Genomic DNA, 16,063 nt, shown 5'->3' with positions numbered 1-16,063 from the left:
TAATTAGTGTGATCCCGGTCTATTGGTCGAAAGACTAGGGCCGAAAATAATAAATATAATAATTTGTCCAACATCACAGTACAAGCTACTAGTTGGACATAACAATAATAACAATAGTAAAATTAAATACTTAAATAATATTGCAAATATCTTGATAGCCGACAGTGTTTAATTTTTAGTCTATGTTTCATTGTTTTCGTTATTTTTTAAATTAATTGATTATAATATTGAATAATTGCATTAATTATAAAAGTGTTGAATTATTATTATATAAATATATCAATTTTTATAAAAAGTTGTCAATGACTATTAATTTATGTGATGACACCGATTTTTTTTTATAATATTAACTATTGATTTGATTAAAATGAGAAAATCTATGTAAAATGACGTTAATGATCAAAATTGTGTTAATAATTAATTTATAATGGAAATAAATAATTAAAGCAATTAATAGTTTTATAAATATTTAAATTTTGTTAAAATTATGGAATATAAAGATGTTTCGACAAATATGGTGTGTAAGATTACCATTAACTTTTTCAAATATTTTAATTTCGAAAATTTTCTAACACGCAATAACCTGATTTTCTTTGAAGTGATACAGTATTATTGCAAGTGCATGGGTTTATATATTTTATATATTTACGCACACAAAACCCCTAAAAAAAAGGCATCGTACTATTTCAAGCGTATATATTTATGTATTTTATATGTCAACGCACACAAAACTCCTGAAAAAAGGGATACTGTATTATTTTTGTAACAGGGTAAAATGGTTAACTTTATCGACCAAGATCGTGATTTTCCACTGATGGTCACTTACTCTACCCGAAATCCCAAACGAGCATTCGAATAAGTTTTTTGACTTGTCGCCAGGCGCGCTAATTGAAAATACTCGCACGCTAAGCCAAATTATAATTAAGTAGAGAAAGTATTTTCCGATAACGGCCGAAGACAATCGAATGAAATTATTAAAAGCGTAAGACAGCAGTGGAGAACATACAGAGCTGGTAGGCCCAGGTTACCATCTAGACGTAGAGGATTGCGTCTACCTGAACATCAGGTATAGGTGCAGAGAGAACCGGGAGACGCACAAGAGAAAACCGGGGTGCACATAGAAAACGACTGACCAATGTACAACTACTTCAGGTAAGTAATCAAGTCGTACTTGGCTTTATTTTGTGGAACTGAGCGATATTTCTTTCTTTCGTATTGTTGAATACCAAGCACATAGCCGGTATTATGGATAACAAGTTATTAAATTATCTGGAAGAGCAGGTGTTGGAGAGTACGTGCAAAATCAATCGACAAAGGAAAATTTGGACAATGTTTACAAGAAGGACCAGACGATCAAGATCAGAACAGACAACTAAGACAAGGACAGGATACAAGTCGTAGCTGTCAATAAAGTCGTCAAATATTTATTAATTCTAGGCCTGGGCCAGAGTTACTAATTACTAATTATACAAAATCGTATGTCGTGTCTACCACGTAATCGTCGCGTCTAGGCTGAACTAGGTAAATTAATTGTTAATAGTAGAAATAAGTTCGTCAGCCAGATGCTTAAAAATCGAGTGTTCTTGAAGCTTCTCAAAGGATCCAGGCAAGATGGTCAGATTTACAGCTTCGTTGAATTTTCCAGGCCATTTAAGAGAATCGCGTGCCGCAAAATTATACTCAATCTAGTCAATAATCTAATCAATAAAATTAAAATTATCAATTATAAATTATAATTAATTAAATAAGAAATAAAATCAATTAATTTGTGAACTAAATTAAATTGGTATAATGGAAATGTTGACGGTTAAATATGTATTGATAAGTGATTTTAAAGTGTGGTAAATACTTTTATAGAAATTAATTTTATGTCAGGAAATAAGGAAAAGGAATTTGATATTGTTAAAAAAATGTGTAAGTGGAAAATTGTTACTATGAAAATTGGTGTTAGTAATAATTAAAAATGTTGAAGTCGTAATCATGTAGAGGGTCCAGGAGACCGCGTGGAATAGGTTAAGGAAAGTAGTGTGTGTGTAATAAAGTCCAGGGGACTCAAGTTGTGTGTGTGTGTGTGTGTGTGATATAGTCAAAGGTAGTTGACTCAATTAGATTATAAGGTTTAAAATTGTCAAAGGTAGTTAACTGAATAAAAAGGTTAAAATTGTTATTTTAAGTAATATACTAATTAATCATAAATTATCTTTCCTCATCCTTCTCTTACAAATAAATTTACAACGACTCTTAACAATTAAGACCCGGTTCTGGAAGAGCGTTAATACTTTCAGTGACGCCCTAAAAAAGGACGACCAAGGTAGCAGACACCCTGTTATATTTTTTTGTCGATATTTAATCTTGAGGATATTTTAGCCAGAGATATTTGATGAATAATAGATATAATTTTTACCTACAGACTCAATCAAGTTACTTCTCTACAAGTACTTCTTCATCTTTATATACTTTATCTGAATCTTTAAACCTATTAAAAGAACCTTATCTTCTTACGCAGTCTGAGTTAAATGATCTTGTTCGAGATTTAGCCCTCTAAAAATCTAAGGCTCAATTACTCGGGTCAAGATTGAAACAATAGAATTTATTGGACAAAAATATAAGTCTCATATTTTTATACGAGACAAGAAGACTTTATGATTTATTTTATCAAAGGCGGCAATTTAGAGTTTGTAATGATGCTAGAAGACTTCTACGAGAATTGGGTTTTCCTGAAAAATCTAAAGAATGGCGACTTTTTATTAAAACGTCTAAAATTAGTTTGAAAGCCGGTTTACTTCACAGTAGTAATGAATACCCATAAGTCCTCCTCGCACATGCAGTAAATATGAACGAAAGCTACAGAAATATGAGGATATAACTCGAAAAAATAGAATATTCTGAATTCTTGTGAACATTTGTGCTGACCTACAAGTTGTAACAATGTTAACCGGATTACAAGGAGGATACATCAAGTTCTATTATTTTTTAGGTGAATGGGACAGTCACACAAAAAATAAACATTATAAAGTAAAAAATTGGTCTCACAGAGCGAGTTTAATTACTGGACTCAAGAATGTATCTGAGAAACCTTTAGTGCCAAGTGAAAAAATTTTTCTGCCACCACTCCATATTAAGGAGGTTCAATACCGATTATCTTTCTAAGGGATCTCACGGATTTCCTATTGTATTTTTACAAGATTACAACTCCTTCATACCAAAATATAATTCATAGAATACGTTATGAATTGACTTACTTTTAGTAATTGATACAATATACTTCTATAACAATGGCATTGAATCATAAAAAAAATTTTTTTTAATGAAATAAGTAATTAATAAATAAACACGGAAGTAAGACAACAGCGCGCTAGTGTTTAGTAATTTTTTCGTTTAATATTGTTGGACACAAGGTTCATTACTAGCTGGAGCTCAGGTCCAACACGAGTACTATGTGGTAGATTGTATTAGCGAGTAAACAGAAAAGAATATGAGCTGACTTTTGCTTTTATTAATTATAAAAGAAAGAAATACTAAAAAGAGGTAACATTGGAAAGATAAATTAGTATCAGAAACTGTTTATAATAAAGTTTAAAACTATTAGTCTAGTCAACATGTGCCTTTTTGGTCATAGTTTTTTCTTCGCCTCGGAAAATTATGATCGAGGTGTCATTCGATTCGTCATCGCATCTAGAAACTTTTTGAAAAATGTGAAGTGGCGCTTGCAAAAATTGCAAAAGTTATAAACAATTTATTTAAAAATAAAGGGAGATTGGTTTTTTGCGAATATCTCAAAAAGTATTCAAAATTTTTGAAATTTGAAAACAGATTCAAAAAGAGAAAGAAATTTTCTAAGAAAAAGTCTTAACTCCCCGAACTCTAAGACCAATATTTATAATTTTTTTAGGGGGTTGAAAATACGGCCGAAAACGGAAACTCACGGTTGCGTGAGCTCCGCCCAAAGCTTGGACCTTTAATAAAAAAATATTATTTAAACTTATCAAATATGAAAATTAAGAAATGAAAAAATTCAGGCACCTACAGGATAGATCAATGAACGAAAATCCGGCGATCAAAAATTTTTATCGCGATTTTTCAATTAGTTATCCATTAGTTAATTAACAATTTTTTGTCGCACGAACTTAAACATTGAAAGTGCGATAACTGTTAAACTATAAATCTGGGATTTTTTTCCTTTTATGGAGCTATTCTACAAAGACTATAGAACAGATGTCCGTTGGAAAAATTAAAAAATTGTTAATTTTCACATTGTTATAAACAATTTACTTAAGTGAAAAATTATCAAGCTCGATTAAACATTGGGAAAAATATTTTTTTTATAATATTGTAGTGACTGGTATCTTAAATTAATATCACTTATACACTACAATAATAACGCACTTATATTAGAAATAATAACACCACAATTGACAGCACTAAAAGAAAGACAAAAGAGATATAGTTTATTGATATACAGATGTTTGCTGTTAAGATGTCAATATAAGACTAACTGACTTAGTCGCGCATGTATAAAAACAAGAGAAGAAGCCATTTGTTTGTTGTTCTAGCTATTCAAATATTTTAAAACATCAGTTTCACATTCGTTACACTACCCCCTTCTCATTAAATTATCGTCCCGATAAAAATTGTGTTGGGCGAATCGAACCTAATTGGAATTAAAATCATTTACAATTTTGGTTCGATTCCGCTATGGTCCCAGCACACCCTATCTATCACCCTACAGGGAAAAAAACACCATAGCAGAAAAAACAATAGTGTAGGCTAACGCAAAGATAATAAAAAATATAGTCTATAATTTAATTGAGCTAAGAATTGATGAAAAAATAAAATATTCTGCTAAGAAGTTAATCGATACGCGTAACTCTATTTTCCTAATCAACGAATTAAAATAATAAAATTATAAACGTAACCCTTCTCTTGAATAATGGATCTTCAATGGAAATGGGAACAGGTACGGGATGGGAACAGAAACTCCTTCCTCTCCTCCTTGAAGGACTAGGAATGGACTCCTTATCTCCGTCCCCAATGAAATTGGAATTATTATCTTCATATAATAAAGAAAACACAACGAGTATCTCCAACATTTTATTAGTTTTTATACTTAAACATATTTCATCGGTACATCTTATTATTTGTTAGTTGTTAATTTATAAACTTTCATTATCATGATCAATTTAATAATTTCGATCTTGAATGCTCATGTTCTGCCGTTCGATTCATTCAGATCACTCTCCGATATGTCATCTCGAGCTAACATACCAATGATTCTGAATAACACACGTTGCAACGAATTTTATTTTTCTCCCTAAAAACTCCTCGGAAACTCTCCAGGGCATCCAACTATCTTCCAGAAATCGTGCACTACTTAAGGAAGATGTTGACTATGTCAACTCCGGATGGATCCCAAAGCTCCAGTCTGGTTGCTCTTAGCCATTGATAAGTTCTCAGAATCAAACTTTTGATCCTTGTTGAGCTCACTTAGATCAAAAGAAATATCCAGTCTCTGATCAATGGCTGAGGAATCTCGGGGACCCCTTTCAACGATTAATCGTTCAGGGCCTACGGCCAGACTTCCCTTCAGCTAATATACTCAAACCCAGAACATTTCCAGTCCTTATAGAATCCCGGGAATCCCTCGAACAACGTTACCACTGAGATCGTTCAGAGTCCTCTGCCAGAATTCTTTCAGAATCTCGGGAACTCATCAGCAACATCTGCAGTGTAGCTATTCAGGGTCCACTGCCAGACTTCTCTTAAGGACCATACCAGTTTTTAGTAAGTTGTCCAGACAAATCTTTCAATTCTATCAGTTTGAAAGAGATATCCTAGTCTTACCAATTGACTACAGAATCCCGGGAACCCTCTACAACGTCTATACTGAGATCGTTCAGGGCCCCAATCAGACTTCTTTTTCATTTCTTTTTATTGATCACAATATGGTGCAAGACGATTTACATGCACGATTTTATATTTTCCATTGGGAATTTTTCGAATTCTATAAACTACATTATTCAGTCTATTTTCGATTTCATAAGGACCCTCCCAATCGCATTGAAGTTTCGGAGATGTTCCCTTGACTCTATGGGGGAAATAGAGCCAAACTAATTCTTTTTCTTTAAAAATTAACATATTCATTTTTGAATCGAAATTTGATTTAGCTTCATTTGATTTGATTTCAAATTAATTTCTTGTAATATCGTGAATAGAATTCATTTTCTCTCTCAATTGACTCACGAAGTCAGACAGTGTCTCAGATCCCCCAAAATTTCAGAATTTTGGTATTATTTCAAAAATCGGTTTCGGACCTCCTTAAGTTGGATTTCATGAAAAACTTTGTTAAAGCCGTTAACAACGATGGCGAAGGCTTTCAATACTCTAAGACATAATTTTCCCGAATCAGCGACGCAAAATTATAAGAAGGGATTTTCATAGGCCTACTAATACGAGAGCTTATGATGGAGGTAATTTTCATAACTAAGTTTAACAAAACAGAAAAGAGAAAATGAACCACTTTTGTAGAAGTGTGCTATAGTTTTCTCGGAAATAGAAAAGTTGATAAATACGAAAACTTATTCAAGAACTTCTTTCCGCTTATAGAGCTCTAAAATGCAACGTTTCCCCCAAAATCCATTTTTTACACTCACACTTAGATTTTTTTTCCAAAAACCTTGCTGTTGTATCAGATGGACATAGTGAAAGGTTTCACCAAGATATATTGCACATGGAAAAACGCTTCAATGTAAAATGATCAGAAGGAATGCTTACTGAATTTCGTTGGTCATTTTACCGCGAAACTCCAATTGATGAAATGAAAAGAAAGAAAACTACAAAGTAGTTAGAATTATATTATCCAATAGAGTTACTGCTAATGTTGCTGCTTCAACTTCTAAGCAATATAACCATTTTAAAGATCATTTTTACTATCAAAACTGTTTGGTTGTAATTTGTCTAAAAAAATAGCACATTTTTAGAAAAAATAACTATTTCATAAAAAGCATAGGTAGTGAACTTTTTTTTTAAATTACGATTCAGGGGTATCAAATATAGTATTATCATGTATGAAAATTAAGAGGAGGGAAAAATTAATTTCTTTTGCAGACCAGTTCAATTGATTTCTATTGAGATTTGACAGATGGCGCATTGAAATAAAAAAATTAATTTGTTTTTTATACTCCTAATGTCAACAAAATCTAATTCATTTTAAATGCAAGTTATTAACTTATTTAGTATAAGTAGTCTTACCATAGTTTATGAAAAACTGATTGCATCACTTATAATAAGAAGCATCAGAGAATGCTATACAATCGCTAAATTTGTTTCGCCTCTTTTCTACAACTATTTCTATTATTATCGTCTCGCTAATACAAAGAGCAATCTTAGATTATGTACTATTGTACAGATAATGGAATAGAGATTAATTCGGCTGTTTTCAAAAACTAATTTAGTGTAATAGGAATGAGAAAATCATTTAAATAAACTTAACAAATTATCCCGTCAAGCAGTAAAAAAATTTGGTAGCTTGAAAACTCGATAGCTTGATAAAAATTCCCTTATTCAACTCTTTTCTTTTTTTTTTTAAAGACTTGTTTTGCCCTAGAAATAAATGCTATTGAAATTGGCTACTCAACTTTGTGTCGATAAATTATAATTCATGAAAAATTAAATTGCATTTTCTTTGATTTTCAGCTTAAATATGTATGGACATGCGTCTTAACGAGTGCACATGCGTGATATTTTTCTATATATATAAATTTGTTCTGTTATGAGCCTTTTACCCGTCTTGCACTCAGATGGCTTTTTTTGCACACCTTTTTTCTAATTTCTTTCAATTTTTTAACGTCAATTGTTGGCATAAATACACTGGCAGGATAGTAGCAAAAAATTTTTCTTCAGATTTACTCTGTAATTCAGCAATACAATTTATTTTAACGAGGTCCGATACCGATTATCTTTCTAGGGGATCTCATGGATTTTCTATTGTATTTTTACAAGATTACAAATAAGTAAAAAAAAAAAAAAAAAAAAAAAAAAAAAAAAAAATATATATATTATTATTAATGAAATCTAATCTTTAGACGTTATGGAATATGACTTCACAGTTTCCCGAGCTGAGTCAAAGCCATATAATATAATAGACATCATGGAATATTGCCAAATTCAAACTAGCTAGGCAATTTCCCATGATAGGTGAACCTTCAAACTCCACCGTCCATCTTACGGTTTTAAACTCCTTCACACCAAAATTTGATTCATAGAATATTTTATGAATTGACTTACTGTTAAGAATTAATACAATAATTTTCATTACAATTGCATTGCATCGTAAGAAGTTGTTTTTTTAATAAAACAAATTTTAATTTCCCGCTAAGAAAATTGAAAATTTTCAAAATTTCGGAAAGTTATTGTTTTCGGTGTTTTGACGTTCTCGGAAGCTACCCTGACTAATTTCACGATGATGTCCGAGTGTATGTATGTATGTACGTACGTACATACGTAGATTTGATGTAAATATCTATAACTCTTGAACGGATGAACCGATTTTGATGGTTAAGGTGTCAATCGACGCAGCTTGTTAATATTTTAAAGCCGTGAAATAAATTGAACTTAATCGGTCGAGTGCGTTCGAAAATATTAAAAAAAAAAATTTTATATAATACATGCTCAAAATAAACGCCGTTAAATGCCTAACCTCGGCCTCATAAACTTTTATTAAACACTCATCACTTCTGATTGGTCAAATGCAGTCTTTAAACTTTCTTAAAGCATTTGTGCATCCCTTCTACCGCAAAATTAGACGAAAATAGGCGTGGTATATCCCTACTCTATAATTCAAGTTATCAAAATGTTCAAGATAAGTTACTGAGGTGAACTTACTTTTACCTAAAGCTGCATCACCAGCAAAAAAAATTCTCTAGATTACACATGCGCATTAAATTAATCAACTAACAATTGTAGATCATCATTAACTGATAAATTTGTATTACCTCTAGTTTTATTAAAAAGTGATTGATAGTAAAGAATAAATACTACATTTTCATAAAATGGAATGAAAGAAAGATATTAATAAACCTAAAATTTCAAGACTTGTTAGTTTTATATTTAGAAAAAAACTTGTTCAAGTTTATCTTAAATAATACATATATTAAACTTTGTATTAGGTTAGTTTTCATATTTATTTATTAATAAAAGAATAAAATAAAAATAGTATCTTAATTTCTATTAAATAATTGAGTATTCAATTTCATTTTTAATGATTAAATAATTAAACACTTAAGTAATTTTTTATAAGTAAACTGAACCAAAAAAAAAAAACATTGATTTCTATGAAGACAATTACTAAAATAATGGCAACCCCATGACGCTGACGTTAAGCATTTAACGACGTTTTAATTTTGAGCATTTATTATATAAAATATGGTACACAACTCATAACATCAAGTAAAATACTCGATGGCACTAGTTATCTAAGATACTATTTTCAAAAATAATTTCTTTAGATAACTTCGAATGTGCTCGATCGATAGATTCCAAAATCTAATCAGATTGGAAACTTTATAAGCCACGTTGAATACTACCTCAACCATCAAAATCGGTTCATTCGATCAAGAGAAACCGTTGACGAAAGAATTACAACAAAGTTATTTTGTTTAATTTTTTTGAAATTTCTTAAAAACAAATAGATAAATCAATTTCAAAATCTGATCAGCTCTAGAACTTAATAAAACGCGTCGATTGCCACCTCAACCATCTCAATCAGTCAATTCGTTTGAGGGATATCCTTGAAGAAAAAATGGCAAAAAACGTTTTTTTTTCGAAAACAACGGCATACACAAGTATTTTTGAGCTCGAAGAGATCGAAAATTTATTTACAACAATTTTTTCGAGCACATCAAGCTCAAAAACAGCGGAAAGTTTTGGGACTGGCCCGCAGGGTCGACTGATAGATCGATTTTTTCTTAATGAAATAAGTAAATAATAAATAAACGCGGAAGTAAGACAACAGCGCGCTAGTGTTTAGTAATTTTTTTGTGTTTTATTGTTGGGCACAAGGTTTATTACTAGCTGGAGCTCAAGTCCAACACGAGTACTATGTGGTAGTGTGTATTAGTGAGTAAACAGAAAAGAATGTCAGCTGATTTTTGTTTTTATTAATTACGGAAGAAAGAAATATTAAAAAGAAGAAATATTGGAAAGATAAATTAGTATCAGAAGCTGTTTATAATAAACGTTTAAAACTATTAGAAAAGGGAAAAAAACGGAAAAAAGAAGCTTACACGCTAGACATATTAGAGGTCAAACACAGTCAAAATGATACTGGTGCAACAAGCTTATTAGTTATTCAAATTTTCCGTGGCTGATCATTTTACGCTGTTGCCATCGTTTCTTAGCTTCACGACAGATGTAACGTCATTAACTAAAATTCGCCTCTTATTTCATTAATAATTCAATATCAAACCCATGATTAAACTTAGCAAATATATAAATGTGTTCAGAAATGTTTCATTATTTGATACTGAATAATTTGTAGCAATGGTATTATTGTAGCAAGAACTATATCACTCTGAAAAATGATTCCCATTTACACCCGTGTATAAGAAGGAATTTTGAAAATTTTAACAGTGATCCTTTTTTTATAACTCTTTCGATAAAAGAAATTCAAGAATTTTGGTATTATTTTGAAAATCGGTATCGAACCTTCTTAACTTCAAAATTAAATGAGCGTGATAAGGCGTGCACTTTTGGATTTCCAAACTTTTTCATAGTTGTGAATAACTTTTCGTTCAAAGTATAGAAAGGAATCAGCAGCATGCAAAAAATCAAAACAGTTAAATTACATGAATAAAATACGTGCAATAACGATCGAAATGGTATTTGAGAATTATTTCTTCGTTATATATTATTTATTTTCCTTTCATCATGCAATCTACTCGCGATAATGATGTCACCTCGACCGGATGTAGAAGAAGACGAAGAAATATTTCCACCTCGATGATCTTCATTTTTTTTTCGGGTACCTCTAGGTGGCACAGGTGGAGGTGTTTTTCCAGACGGTGTCAAATTAGGGACAGGTGGACTAGCTGCAGTTCTGCCCTTTAAAACTGCTGGATAACTAGCTCGTAATGTTGAAGTTAGAGCAAGAGACGACAATAAAGTTACACCATCTGATGTAATTATTGTAGCTGGTAAATTTATAGGTGTTGAAGTTGCTACAGGTACTTCATTCAAAGTGTTTATCGAATCACCGATACTCAAAGTTTCTTCTACTAACGTTAGATTTATTTATTATCATCGACCATTAGATAATGAAGATGTCCGTATGGTTGAAATGGAAATGACAAAAATAACAACAGATTGATTAAAATTATTAATTAATATAGCACGCAATAATCATCGCTATGAATGAATTGCATGAAAACACGATAATTATTTTTTTACGTCAACATGCCCTGAATAATTAGTTTTCACGTAATTCAAGAAATAGTAACACACTAATTATAATGCTTAACGAATAAAGACTTTGTAACAGATGACTCACCAAGCTTTGAAGATGACGTAGTATACTTTGCTGTACTTCCAGTTGGCGCGATAACTAAACGACCATATATTCAAAAATCATTAATAATACTAATGTCTTATATTAAACAATGCTTTTTTCACTTATAGGTATTCATATTTGAAGTTAGTTTTCGTAATAATCAATTCACGAAAGTGAAAAATTCAAGCATAAAAATGTGCAAAATTATGTCTGAAAAACAAACGGCAATGCATTGTACGCAGTGTATAGAGAATAAATACTTTTATTTTGCAGTATTTTTTGAAAAAAAAAAAAAAAAAAAAAAAAAAACAAGGATTAAAAAAAATGAGGATTAAAAAAATACTAGACCTGTACGATCATCATAGGTCAAACGTCATTATCTTTTATAATGCATAGTTATACAAGAAAAAAATACTAAAAAAACTTAGAAATAAAATTGTTGCTGAAATTGACTGTATAGAATTTACTTACCGGTTACATCAAGATCCCCTTCGAGAGATCGCAATGGCCGACTTATACTTTTCCTTTTCGATGGTGAGTGTTTGAGAGCTAAAACATAAAATTGAAAATCTGTTATAAAGAGTTGTTTTATAGTGAGATTAAACAATTAGCAAGAATTTAATCAAATACTACTAATACATTATTTGTTGCAGTGATTTCTAATTTCATATTGTTTCATATGTAACACTCATTTTCTAGTGAATGTAAACCGAAAATTTAACAGGATTCTCCTAAAAATGTAAATAAGAAATCACTCTCTGTACAAAAACGATTGGAGCAAAAATAAAAAAAAAAACTTCCCAGCATTTAAAAATTACAATTGTTACTACAAAATTATATAACTGTAAAATTTACGTGTTAATGTTTTGTTTACGCGGCGAAAATTGAAGTAAACAGCATAAATTAAAGAAGAAAATTCTTGTAGAGAAATAAATTGCCTATAAAAAGACTCAATTCTCTACGCACGAACTTAGTTGTTTGTAGATGCATTGTAATGGTAGACATAAGGTCCATACTGCAGGTTCTCAGCTTACGTGCTGCCACAAGTCTAGTCATCAATAAAGACACACACTTTTTTTTTTTTTTCAAAATAAAAATAATTTTTAAGTTCTCGATTAAAATGGTTTTATCTGGTATATATAGTATATATGATTATATATAATCATGTATGAAATTAGATATGATTATACGTGGTTATACATGGAATGATATATAATTATATACGAGTTTATATATAATCAGATCTGATCAGACTTAGCTGACAAAGACTAGGGATAATCATATATAGCCTGCGGTTTGGAATCACCGTGAAATCTCGGTAGATCCACTGTGATTACACGGTGGGTTTGTGCCATTTTACCATCATATATACACGGTGTGCCCACTGAGATTACACGGAGTTCCCACCGTGATGCCCTGTCGTAACCACGATGGTCTCACCATGTAACCACCATATAACCACTGTGATTCCACGGTCAACCCACTGTGGTCCCACCGTAATTACATGGTGTACCCACCATGCAACTATTGTAATTATACGGTGTACCCAGCGTCGTTCCATGATGTATCCACAAATTTTATAACGGAAAAAAAAAGAAAAAAAAATTCCGCCGACGTGTAGGCTCGATCTTACAACCTTTGAATTGGAACTTGAATCTATCTGTATTCAATTATATTATTGTTTATATAGTAATAAGACCAATAGTGGTATACCCACTAATAACAAGACAATGAATACTTGTTTTGGTGAATTATATAAATGAAAAGTTGAAATCGTTTAAACTTAAATAAGCGTGTGTAAGTTAATATCTCGGTTTTTTTATAACTAAATTAATTATTGAAAATTCGAAATTCCCTTAACTGTCCCACTAATGTCTTGTTAGACTATTTCCAAAATTTATTAAAAATTTGTATTCATTTATGACACAGCAAAACATTTATGGATGCGGTAAATTAAAAAATGTCATCAACTTTATAAGATTTATGAGTCATTATAAAATCAGTGTTTTCTAATAATGTTACATTTTATGGGCGTATCTGAATTATTTAACAAAACTTTATGATTCACACACCTGCACAGTATGATATTCACTTAGAAATTGCTGTTAGATAGAGTTGGCTAGAACTGAATCATTAAAAATTTTATATAAATTTATAAAATTATACAAAAAAGTAAAAGATTATATTCAAGTTTTTTGACTGAATTAATAAATGTGTAAGATTGTATACAATACAATATAATTTTATATATTTATATGAATGAAGTATAAAGATTTATGACATTATACATAAATGTTAGTGGTTATGAGGTGTAACCACGGTGGTTACGCGGTGATTACACGATGGTAAAATGGCACAAAGCCACCGTGGGTCCACGGTGTTTATACTTCTACGGCATTCCCATCGTGGTCCAAATCCGCCAGAGTAAGCTTATACATGAACAGATCTGTAAATATTTAATTATGTATAAATATATATATATATATATATATATTATAACGTAAACCGTTTTCATTTTTACGACGAAGACGTGAAACAAATCCGGAGTCGTATGTGGTCACCCAAGTGTATAAAAAAAATTATAAATAACGATAATAATTATAACTAAAAATAATAAATATCGATTTAAATAATAAATCGATAGCCGATGCAACAAATGACGATACAATTGACTTACCAGCGTTGATAACAATTTACTTCTGGAACTTTTGGATAATAAATATCACATGAACTAAATTTTTACTTTAGTATAACAAAATACTAATTATCCAAATAAAATGAACTTTAACTATTTAATAACTTTATTACGGCAACTGGGCCAGAACAATTTACTCAAAAACGAGGGAGGGGTATCACGCCCGTGTTATCCTCTCTCATGACCTCGGACCCGAAATTTTCAATTAAAATAAAATATTCAAAATCATTAAACGACCTGAGTCATGTTATAATAATAAATTCAGCAATATTTCCTATTTATCAACATAAACATAATAATTATTAACCCTTTAAACGATAACATTATAATTATTTCAGTGCACCACGTGGCTGGAGAAAAATATTGATTTTTATCCCCACTATATCGACTTACTCTTCCTTCGGTCGATATTTTTATGTACACTCTACACACACGCGTGCTACTGACTGAAATGAAAATATCGATTAAGTACATAAATTTAAAATAATTATCAAAACATTTATATAAACATAATAAACAATAATATCAATTAATTCATAATTAAATCATACTAAAATGATCTATCAAAATAATATAAATATTTAAATAATAATAAATTATAATAAATAAATGCGCTTGATTTGAGCTAGGAGGTGTTGTTAAATTCACGGCGAGATGGAAAAGCGCGCGCAGCGATTCACGTTTGAATCGCTACGTGACAATATATATATATATATATATATATATATATATATATATATATATATATATTGAAGTATTTCAACTTATACATTAATCACTTATACTACAATGATAACACTCTTATATTAAAATAACAACACCACAATTGACAGCACTAAAAGAAAGGCAAAAGAGATATAGTTTATTGAGATACAAGATGTATGCTGTTTAGTTGTGAATATATGGCTGACTGACTTTAGTCGCGTATCTATAAAACAAGAGAAGAAGATATTTGTTTTCTAGTTATTCAAATATTTTAAAATATCAGTTTCATATTCGTTACACTAATCCTTTCTCAATAAAATTATCGTCCCGACAAAAATTGTGTTGGAAGAATCGAACTTAATTGAAATTAAAATCATTTACAATTTCAGTTGGATTCCGCTATGGTCCCAACATACCCTATTCATCACCCTACACGGAAAATAACACCTAGCCCAAAAACAACCCTGTAGGCTAACGCAAAGATAATAAGAAAATAAAACAATAATCTATAATTTGATTGAGCTAAAAATAGATAATGAAAAAAAAATAAAATATTCCGCTAAGAAGTTAATCGATGCGCATGACTCTCTTTTCCTATTCAACGAATCAAAATAAATGAAATTAAAAAGGTAACCCTCCTCTTGATTAAATGGATCTTCAATGGGAATAGGAACGGGTTCAGGATGGGAACAGGAACTCTCTCCTCTCCTCCTTAAAGGATCAAGAATGGACTCTTTCTCTTTCTCCCCAATGAAATTGAAAATATTATCTGCACATAATAAATAAAACAAAACGAATATTTATAAAATTCTATTAAATTTTATACTTAAACCTATTTCATCGTTACATCTTATTATTTATCACTTGCTAATTTATAAACTTTTATTGTCGTGATCAATTCAATAATTTCGATCTTAAATGCTCAATGTTCTATCACTTGATCCATTCAGTTTATTCTCCGATATGTTATCTATAGTTAGCATACCAATAATACTAAATAATACACGTTGCAACGAATTTTAATTTTTCCCCCTAAAAGTTCCTCGGAAACTTTCCAGGGTATTCACCTATCTCCCAGAAGTCGTGCACTACTTAAGAAAAATGTTGACTATGTCAACTCC

General features: G+C 30.7%; 1 protein-coding gene across 4 annotated transcripts in view; it reads right to left on the bottom strand.

Moving 5' to 3' along the window:
• Positions 1-16,063, bottom strand: part of LOC103579907 (phosphatidylinositol 4-phosphate 5-kinase type-1 alpha) — a 228,798-nt gene that overhangs the window by 86,669 nt on the left and 126,066 nt on the right. For 2 of the 4 annotated variants that reach the window (XM_053738620.1, XM_053738621.1), the window contains one exon: positions 12,014-12,091. In XM_053738620.1, coding sequence (XP_053594595.1) covers positions 12,014-12,091 — 78 coding nt within the window. Of the gene's footprint in view, positions 1-10,952; positions 11,271-11,542; positions 11,597-12,013; positions 12,092-16,063 lie in introns of all 4 variants that reach the window. The other 2 variants (XM_053738618.1, XM_053738619.1) reach the window with 2 other exon arrangements.

This window comes from Microplitis demolitor, chromosome 4 (assembly GCF_026212275.2).
Source record: "Microplitis demolitor isolate Queensland-Clemson2020A chromosome 4, iyMicDemo2.1a, whole genome shotgun sequence".
Taxonomy (NCBI): Eukaryota; Metazoa; Arthropoda; class Insecta; order Hymenoptera; family Braconidae; genus Microplitis; species Microplitis demolitor.
Note: the sequence above shows the minus strand (reverse complement) of the source record. Positions and strands in the feature narration are given on the sequence as shown.